Source organism: Chiloscyllium plagiosum, chromosome 14, assembly GCF_004010195.1.
Source record: "Chiloscyllium plagiosum isolate BGI_BamShark_2017 chromosome 14, ASM401019v2, whole genome shotgun sequence".
Classification (NCBI taxonomy): Eukaryota; Metazoa; Chordata; class Chondrichthyes; order Orectolobiformes; family Hemiscylliidae; genus Chiloscyllium; species Chiloscyllium plagiosum.
Window position 1 is genome coordinate 30,758,412 of NC_057723.1, and position 10,885 is coordinate 30,769,296.

The 10,885-nt window shown below is 42.5% G+C and overlaps 1 protein-coding gene across 1 annotated transcript in view; it reads left to right on the forward strand.

Annotated features, from left to right (window-relative positions):
- The window catches only part of LOC122556990 (cation channel sperm-associated protein 3-like), a 19,360-nt gene continuing 8,475 nt past the window's right edge, over positions 1-10,885 (forward strand). Inside the window, exons 1-4 of the mRNA XM_043704223.1 lie at positions 1-80; positions 164-314; positions 3,971-4,201; positions 5,499-5,681. Coding sequence (XP_043560158.1) covers positions 1-80; positions 164-314; positions 3,971-4,201; positions 5,499-5,681 — 645 coding nt within the window. The remainder of the gene's footprint in view (positions 81-163; positions 315-3,970; positions 4,202-5,498; positions 5,682-10,885) is intronic.

The window sequence follows — 10,885 nt, forward strand, 5'->3', positions numbered from 1 at the left end:
ATGCCTTTTGGGAAACAAATCTATCCATTGTTCGACAATGTTCATCAAGAGCAAACAAATTTTGATTTTCGAAAAAAGCGGTAAGTAAATCTAAGGTGTGGGGCTTTTACTAACTTCGTAGAAGAAACTGACACTTACATTTTGTCTGAATCTCCTTTTCTAGGAGAGATGGTGTGTTTCATAACTATGTTAAAAGACTTACGAAGAGCTGGATTTTCAAAGGAATCATCTTCACCACGATTTTGGCAAATTCCCTTTTCATGGCACTTGAGACAGATTACCAAATGGCAAACAGGTTCTTTCTATTCTTTAATGTAAGAAAAGCATGATATTTTCAAAATATATTTACACAGTTGAATTTATTAGTAGTTTCCTATTGTTTTGAGGGTATATGCCACACATTTCCTGTGGTTTCCCTATTAGAGTTGATAAGGAGAAGATAGTTGATGTAGTTTACTTGGACTTTCAGGTAAGATCCCACATAGCATACAAAATTAAAGTACAAAGGTAGTGTACTGACATGGATAGAGAACTGTTTGGCAAACAGGAAACAAAGATTAAAAATAAACACATCTTCTGAGAGGCAGCCAGTGACTAGTGGGTTCCGCAGAAATCAGTGTTAGGACTCTTTAACTATTCACAATATATATAAATGACTTAAATATGGAACTAAACATAATATCTCCAAGTTTGCAAAGGACACAAAACTGGGGTGGGGGGGGGGGGGGGTGAGCTGTGAGGAGGAAGCAGAGATGCTTCATGTGTAGCAAAAACACAAAAGCAGATTATTGTCTGAATTATCATTGATTTAAAAAGGGAGAGATTCAATAAGACCTGGGTGTCCTTGTACACCAGTCACTGAAAGTAAGCGTACAGGTGCAGTAGCTAGTGAAGAAGGCAATTAATATGTTGGCCTCCATAGTCAGTGGCTTCCAGTACAGGGGCAGGATGTCTTACTGCACTTATACATGTCCTTGGTGAGAACACACCCAGAATATCGTGTGAAAGGTTTGTCTCCTTATGTGAAGAAGGATGTTTTGGTTATAGTAAAAGTGCAACAAAGGTTTACTAGGCTGATATCTGGGATGAAAGTGTGTTGTTGGAAGAGCACAACAGGTCAGAAAGCATCTGAGGAGCAGGAAAATCGACTTTTCGGGCTGGAGCCCTTCATCAAGAATGAGGCCTCATACCTGATGAAGGGCTCTGGCCTGAAACGTTGATTTTCCTGCTGCTCGGATGCTGCCTGACCTGCTGTGCTTTTCCAGCAACACACTCTCAACTCTGATCTCCAGCATCTACAGACCTCACTGCCTCCTGATATCTGGGATGGCTTGACTGGTGTATGAAGAGAGACTGGATCCGTTAAGACTATATTCACTAGACTTTGGAAGAGTAAGAGGGATCTCATAGAAACCTAGAAAATTGTGAAAGTTCTAGATGAGGTGAACACACGAAAGATGGTCCTGAAGACTGGGGAGCTCAGAACCAGAGATAACAATTTAAGGATATGGGGTAGGCCATTTAGGACTGAGATAAGGGGAGATTTCTTCATCAAGAGAGTGGTGAGCCTGTGGAATTTTCTGCCACAGAACGTGGTTGAGGCCATAACACTGAATGTTTTCAAGAAGGAGTTAGACATAGGTCCTAGAGCTAAAGGAATCAAAGGATATGTAAAGAAAGCAGGAGCAGGGTAGTGAGTTGGATGATCAGCTATGATCATATTGAATGATAAAACAGGCTTGGAGAGCTGAATCTGCTACTCTGGTTCCTGTGTTCTATGTTTCTATGTGATACATCACTAACATCACTACAATTACTAAGACCACTCTGAGCCAGTCACAAACAAGGGCGGTTAAATTGCATGCTGTTAGTTTGACCTTCACTGGGTGCTCTTGTGGTGCAGTGGTAGGGTCCCTAATCCTGAGGCAGGAGGCCTTGGTTCAAGTTCCAGCTGCTCCAGAGATGTGTGACAACATTGCTGAGCAGATTGATTAGCAAATATCTTACACCTTCACCTTCACTTAGACCTTCAAAACTCCTCAGTTTTATTGAGGAGCATGTTTTAATTTCAGTTCTTCCTATGAGATTAAAGTTCAAATTAGCACAGCTAGCATACATATACCAATCTAGTAAACACAGAAGCTGACCAAAAGCTCCAAATAGTCTGGAATATAAGACTAGGGTACGTCACAACAAGTATTAATCCTGCAAGTGCAATAGGATAGGCTGTAGTAATGCCTAATATGCCATCACTTGTTGGTGTAAAAAGCAAAGTGGAGACTTGTAGAAACATAAAACGGAATATAAAGGAAGAAAGCATAAGATTAATTGTCAATGGTTTTTGGGGCTATGTCCCTTTTGCAAAAAAAGTACTGACTTTTTAAAAACTACATGAGTCATTTCTAATGTCTTGGACATTGACTTTTAAAAAAAAAGCAAGATTTCTGCTCAAGTCAGTTTCTATTTCAGTTTTCTGGATTCATAATTTTTCTTTTCTTTCAAGTTTTTTCTTTTGTTAACTGATATTCTGTATTTAATTAATATTCAAGTTTTGAACAAAAGTTCCAACAGAAAATACATCCACTTTTGTTACCACGCAGATGAGGTTTGGAGACTGCAAATTTCAAATGACTCACCTCCTTCAAAATACTGTCCTATATATCAGTCCCCTCCTAATGAGCACTGTTGCAGTCACTCCCAAGAGTAACCAATCCAGCAGGTCCTCACCTTTTACCCCACCAACCTCCGGATACATCCCATCATCTTCTGCCATTTCTGCCACCTACAAACAGACCCCATCACCAGAGATGTGTTTCCCTCCCCATCCCTATCTGCGTTTCGGAAAGACCATTCCCTCCGCAACTCCCTTGTCAGGTTCATGCCCCACCATCCCCTCTCAGCACCTTCCCCGGCCACCGCTAGAAGTGCAAAACCTGCACCCACACCTCCCCCCTCACCTCCATCCGAGGCCCCAAAGGATCCTTCCACATCTGACAGAAAGTTACCAATACTTTCACACATGTCATCTACTATATCTGTTGCACCCGACATGGCCTCCTTTACACCGGGGAGACAGGACACCAACTTGCGGGTCGTTTCAGAGAACACCTCTGGAACCCCAGCACTAACCAACCCCAGCACCCTGTGGCTAAACAATTTAACACCCTCTTCCACTCTGCCAAGGACATGCAAGCCCTGGGCCTCCTCCATCGCCAAACCAAAATTACCCGACGCCTGGAGGAAGAAGAATGCCTCATCTTCCACCTTGGGATCCTCCAACCACATGGAATCAATGTGGATCTCACCAGTTTCCCTATTTCTCCTCCCCCCCACCTTATCCTAGTCTCAATTTTCCAACTTGGCACTGCCCTCTTGAACGGTCCTACCTGTACATCTTCCTTCCCATCTATCCATTCCACCCTCCTCTCCAACCTATCACTTTCACCCCCACCTTCATCTGCCTATCGCATTCCCAGCTACCTTCCCTCTAGCCCCACCCTTCTCCTATTTATCTCTCAGCCCCCTTGGCCCACAAGCCTAATTCTTGATGAAGGGCTTATGCCCAAAACGTTGATTCTCCTGCTCCTCAGATGCTACCTGACCAGCTGTGCTTTTCCAGCACCACACTCTTCAACTCTGATCTCCAGCATCTGCAGTCCTCACTTTCTCCTCACCAATCCAGAAGCTTGGTCCACATCAGGACAAAACATGTTAAATTAAATTACCTTTCTGCTGAATCTCTCAAGTAATGGTAATAGGTTTTTGTCTTGGTATTATTTACTAATGTAAAACAGGAAATGGCTTCATGATGATTGATCTGCTAACCTGTTGAAAGGGTACATTGAATTAAGACAACAGAATATTCATGGGGAGTCCCCCAGCTATCAGGTGGAGAAGCAGGGAGGGTGTGAGAATGTTGATGTCTTTAGAAATAATATTCTAATTCCATTCATTTGTTTCATTTGGGTAGGTAGCTGAACAGCTGTTCTTGGCCATTTACACAGTGGAGTTCTTAACAAAGATTTATGTTGACCCAATCAAATATTGGAAGATTGGATTCAATGTGTTTGATTTCATCGTGCTCAGCCTATCCCTTATCCACCGTTTCCTTCCTGTCAGATTTAAACGCTCTCTGTATTGGCTTCATATAGTACGACCCCTCAGAACACTCAGGATAATCTCATTTATCCGTGGCTTACAGGTAAATAGCTTGGGTGAAGACCATGAAGTACATTAATTTTTAAAATTAATTAGAGGGATTTGAGCTTTCCTGGCTGGGTCAGTATTTATTGCCCATCTCTAGTTGTCCTTGAGAAAGTGTGACCAACCTTTATGAGTTAGATACACCCGTTGTTAAGGAGCGAGTTCCAGGATTTTGACCTAATGACAAGGAAACAGCGATGTCCTTCCAAGTCAGGATGGTAAGTGGCTTGAAGAAGAACTTGCAGACTGTGGTGTTTACAAATACCTACCCACTGTGTGTTTGGAAGGGGCTATTTCAGGAGTCTTGGTGACTTTCTGCGATGCATCGTGTAGATGGGTGCACACAATGATAACCAGCCTTGGTGGTTGGGAGTGAGTGAATGCCTTTGAATATGGTGTCAGTCAAATGAGTCACTTTGACCTGGATGGTGTCAAGCTTCTTGACAGATGTTTGAGCTGCATTCATCCAGATAAGTGCAGAGTATTCCATTACATTCTTGGCTTGTGCCATGTAAATGGTGGACAGGCTTTTGGAGTCAGGATGTGAGTGATTGGCTGCAGCATTCCTTGCCTCTGACATTGCCGCCACAGTATTTAAATGGCAAGTCCAGTTCAGTTTCTGGTCATTGCTGATCTCCAGGTTGATGGTAATGGGGATATCTTTGGTGCTAAAGTTATTGAGTATCAATGTGCGATGTTTAGATTCTCTCTTGTTTGAACTGGTCTTTGTGTGGCACATATATTAATTGCCACTTGTTAGCTTAAGCCTGCATTTGGATGTTGACTGCTTTAGCAGCTGATGTGTTGCGAATGGGGCTGAACATTGTGCAACCACCAGCGAACATCTCAATTTCTGACCTTACAATAGAGGAAAGGTCATTGAAGAAGCAACTGAAGACGGCTGGGCCAAGGGCACTAGCCTGAGAAACTTGTATGGAGCTACCATGGAGTTAAGATGATTGACCTGAAACTACCACAATCATACTTCTTTCTGCTAGGTAAGACTCCAGCGAGTGGACACTTTGCTCCTGATTCTCATTGACTAGTTTTGCTTAGGTTCTTTGATGCCACACCCAGTTAAATTAGTCTTTACATCAAGGGCAGGCACTCTTACCTCACCTCTTGAGTTCTGCTCTTGTGTCAGTCTTTGGACCAAGGCTGTTTAGACTGTTTGAAGATATAAATGAAAGGTAAGATCTAGGAAGATTGATGTGAATTGATATTCAGGGTTTGATTATTTCTTAAAGTTACCTACAGCTCCTTTTGAAATGATAACTCTTGTTTCTGCTCTGTAGGTTCTGACTACTGCCCTGGTGAGCACATTGAAGAATGTTTTCTTTGTCCTGTTCCTCCTCTTCTTACTAATGACTGTTTTTGCACTGATTGGATATTATTTCTATGGAAACTCAGATCACGGCGATTACAAAAACTGGGGTAGCCTCAGATCTGCATACTTCACACTCTTCAGTTTGGTAACGGTAATGAAACATTTTCAGCATTCTTTATATTCAGGAACAAGCAATTTAATGATAATTTCTCTTAAAATTCAGAAATGGTAATAATTCAAATATGTATAAGTCAGATTTTTTTTAGGATTTGGCGTGTAATTTGTTACCTTGGAAGGACTTTTATTTGAGGATTATGAGAACAACTAGTACTTCAGAGACTTGAACATACAGGACCAGATTTTTGTTCCTGCGTCAGATATGTAGAGGAAGGAGATTTCCTAGCTCTGTAAACCTGACCTTTAAAACTAGCTGCCTGCACGTAGTATGTGCTGTCACAGGGAGGTGGGAGCTGGATTGGGAATTGAGGCAATGGACCTGGAAATAGCTGAGGAGGTGCCTGGTTCCTGAGGTAGGTTGAGTGGAAAAGCTGCCTTTGGGCTTCAGTGCTGTGGTCCAAAATTAAAATAAAAGAATAAAATGTCAGAGCTTTCCCCCCCCCCCGTCTTCATCCCTTGCATCTCCTTTGCTTCCCTTCACCCTCACACACTCCCCATATCCCACCCATTCCAACCCTGACACCTAATCCCCTCCATCAATTGCCCATGGTTCCTTATATCCACTTTGCCTAATTAGCACTAACCTCCCTTTCCCCTTTATCAACCGTGCCAACTTGCTCAGAATCTACAAGTGCCCCTACTCACACGAGAAAAAAAAGAGTTCTATACTTAAAGTTCAATTTTTAGCCTACACTGTAACAGGAATAGCACTGTTGTCCATGAAACACATTTTGACAGATCAACACTTCTTGACAGGATGACACCTCTTGACAGATTGCAAAATTAGAAAGGGTTTATACAGCTTTGCACACAGTCTTCTTCATAGTTAACAATCTCAAAGGATACCTGACCCACCACCATGGCTATCAAATGCCCCTCCCCACAACTGAAGCCTGAACCATTGCCCCATCCTAACAGAATCCCTGAACCCATGCACAAAGTTGTCCTGGGTTTCTGTCCAAGTGGCACCTCAGTTCTCGAAATGGATCCCTTGGCTATCCAAATGAAATGAGCTAAGAACAGACCTGTTTTACTTGGTTTACTTTGCACTCTCCAGTCCTACACACCAGGGTTTGAGTGGAAACTTCTGATCATTTAAAGAGTCATTTCAAATGATGGACCTTCACGTGTGTGAAGCAGTGAAGGAGAAGCACACTGTTGGAAATATTATTGTATCAGTGGCACATTCCACCCAAACACCCAAATTGTACTCTCAGCCCGATATAAATCATTCCATTTGCCATTCCAGAGGAGAGTGGTGTTCTTTCTGATGCCTCACTGAACATTTATCTCTAAATTGATGATCAGTAAAGCTAAGACCCTCTCCCAATCAAATTCATACTCACAGTTATCTCACTATTTGGAAGAAATTTGACTGCTGAGTGTAGATGCATTACGCTGAGGGAGTCCTAATGACATAAGAAGTAGGTGAGATGTCACATGACACTGAGTTATAATCCAACAGATGTATTTTAAATCACAAGTTATCGGGGCGCTGCTCCTTTGTCAAGTGATGAAGGAGCAATACTCCAAAAGCTTGTGATTTTAGATACATCTGTTGGACTATAACCTGGTGTCATATGACATTCTGACTTTGTCCACCCTAGTCCAACACCGGCATCTCCACATCATAAGAAATAGGAGCACAAGTAAGCTATTTAGTCCCTAAAGCCAATCGTGCCATTCAAAGATGCTAAACTGCCCCTAGGCTCAACTCTTCTTTTGTATTAGTTTATCACCGCCTTCAATTCCCCTATATTTCAAACATCTGTCCACCTCTTTAAATATTTTTAATGATCTCACCTCTACAATTGTCAAGGGTAAAGAATTCCAGATATTCACTGGTTGCCTGGAGGAGAAATTGCTTTGTATCTTGTTTATAATTAAATGTCCCCTTATTCTGTAACTATGTTCTCTAGTTTGAGATTTCCCCACCAACGAAAACATCTTCTCAATATCTACCTCGTCAAGCCCCCTCAAAATCTTGTATGTTTCAAGTCGATCAGCACTAATTATTTTAAAGTCTAATGAATAAAGATCTGACCTGTTGTCTTGATAAGTCAACGCTTTCATTTCAGGAATCAGTCTAATGAGTCTCTTTTGAACTGTCTCTAATGAAAGAAAGTGAGGACTGCAGTAGGGGTCTTGAATGCAAAGCCTTTATTCAATAACACCAACAAGCACAAGATCCCGCAGCAGCTACAAGATACTCCTTGAATCTTTGGGCAAAAGTAGAAATCAAAGCTGGAAGTGCTGCATGGAAAGCCTGGATTTTACAAACACAGCCACCTGGGACTAGAATCTCCTGAGGAAATTTGAAGCATCAACTCAATTAAAACATAAAAGATCCAGAAGGATCTTGACAACATGAATGTGGAAAGAATATTTCAGTTATGGGAGAATCAAGAACTAGGGGCCACTGATCACCATTAGAAACAGAAAGACGGCAAAAGGTTGGGAGTCTTTAGAAGTCTCTTCCTGAAAAGCCATTGGAAGCTGAATACTTAAATACTTTGAAGGCAGAACTGGAGAGAGTTTTATTCAGCAGTGGGGTGAAAGGTTATCAGTGGTAGACAGGAATGTAGATTTTGAGGTTACAATCAGATCAGCCAGGATCTCAGTAAATAATGAAGAAGGCTCGATGGCTGAATGGTCTATGCACAGAGTCATACAGTCATACAGCACAGAAACATACCCTTCGGCCCAACTTGTACCATGCCTACCAGGTTTCCTAAACTGAACGTTTGCCTCCATTTGGCCTATATCCCTCTAAATATTTCCTATCCATTAACCTGTCCACGTGTCTTTTAAATGTTGTGATTGTACTCCCTCTACCACTTCCTCTGACAGCTTGTTCCATATATCCACCACCCTCTGTGTGAAAAAGATTGCCCTTCAGGTCCCTTTTAAATCTTTCCCCTCTCACCTTAAACCTATACCCACTGGTTTTGGACTCCCCTATCCTCGGGAAAAGACCTTTGCTATTCACCCCATCTATGCCCCTCATGATTTTATAATCCTCTATAAGGTCACCCCTCAGCCTACTATATTCCAGGGAAAAGTGTCCCAGCCTTTCTTGTCTCTCCTTATAACTCAAACTCTAAAAACTCGGTAACATCCTTGTATATCTTCTATGTACCCTTTTCAGTTTAAAACCATCCTTCCTATAGCAAGGCAACCAGCATTATATGTCTGACCACATTTAATGCAACCAGAATTAAATATGGTCTGACCAATGTCTTGTTTAGCTGTAACATGATGTCCCAACTCCTGAACTCAATAAAGGCAAGCATGCCAAGTGCCGCCATCACCATCCTGTCTACACATGACACCATTTTCAAAGAACTGTGTAACTACACGCGTAGGTCTCTGTTCGACAACAGTGCCTCAGGCTCTCCCATAAACTGTGTATATCCTGCTCTTGTTTGTCTTGCTGAAATGCAACACCTCACATTTATCTAATTTAAACTCCATCTGCCATTCCTTGGCCCATTGGCCCAGTTGATCAAGATCCCATTGTACTCTCAGATAACCTTCTTCACTGTCCAGTATACCATCAATTTGTTGTCATCTGAAAACTTACTTACTGTGCCTCCTATATTCTCATGCATATCATTTATATAAATGACAAACAACAGTGGACCCAGAACCAATCCTTGCAGCACATCGCTGGTCACAGGCCTCCAGTCTGAACAACCTCTGCTACCATCCTCTGATCCTACTATCAAAGCAATTTTGTATCCAGTTGACTACTCCTCTCTTTGCTCATATGTCTGCATCAAACCCAGCAGAGATTGCAACACTACAAGAAAACCAAATGCTGTTGCTGTCAAGCGACTATGTAGATGCTTGGTAGTTATTGTCAGAGTATTGGTTTTGTCAACCCTTTAATCCTCAAAGTTTTTTTTATTCAGCATAAAATACTGTGTGGAAAAATGAGTTGATGGTCAAAAAGTCCCTGTACTCCCATGTGTCAAATTACTCCAGCTGCTGCTTTACTATCAGAGCGAAAATGGTCGACAAATATTCACCTTTCATTATTTGGTTTTAATATCTGAGATTTCCATGGACTTAATATGGTACTAAAAGAGAACTCTGCTGATCTAAAAATAGCTGGTGTGATCACCTGACAAGCCTATTTGGAATATGCAAAACTGGAATTAAAATTGAGACACTGAAACTCAGCGAAGCTCCACGAAATTTGCATGTCTTGTTTTACTCACACTTGGATGGTAAATTCACAGATTTAGAGATGAAAGGTTGGCTGTAACAATCCAGTCGGATCAATGTCAGACACCAGTACTTGCTGATCAATAACAACCTTTGAGTAACAAAGGACAGAGAAAGCGATGTGGACTGAAAACTGATGCTGAAAATTGTTTTCCTCCTCTCTGAATCTCAGAAACTAGCATCAGTGTAAAAGCAATTTGGGTATCAAGATCACTGTTCATCAAGAAATTAATGTTAGCTGAAAGCTTTGTATTCCTGAGGAAAACAGGACAGTAGCTAAAAGTTGTGACTCAGATTTCATTCTTAGAATTCAAGGACGATGAAAAACTTTAAACTCAGCTACCTATATCTCCTATCTGTATAGACATGGGCACCCACATGGGCCCCAGCTATGCCTGCCTCTTCGTAGGATATGTGGAACAGTCCATCTTCCGCAACTATACTAGCCCCACCCCCCACCTTTTCCTCCGCTACATCGATGACTGTATCGGCGCCGCCTCGTGCTCCCACGAGGAGGTTGAACAGTTCATCCACTTCACCAACACCTTCCACCCCGACCTCAAATTCACCTGTACAGTCTCAAATTCCTCCCTCCCCTTCCTCGACCTTTCTATTTCTATCTCAGGCGAACAAATCAACACGGACATCTACTACAAACCGACCGACTCCCACAGCTACCTGGACTACACCTCCTCCCATCCTGCCCCCTGTAAAAACGCCATCCCATTCTCCCAATTACTTCGTCTCCGCCGCATCTGCTCCCAGGAGGACCAGTTCAAAATACGCACAACACAGACGGCCTCCTTCTTCAAGGACCGCAATCTCCCCCCCGACGTGGTCGACGGTGCCCCCCACCGCATCTCCTCCACTTCCCGCTCCTCCGCCCTTGAACCCCACCCCTCCAACCGCCACCAGGACAGAACCCCACTGATCCTCACCTACCACCCC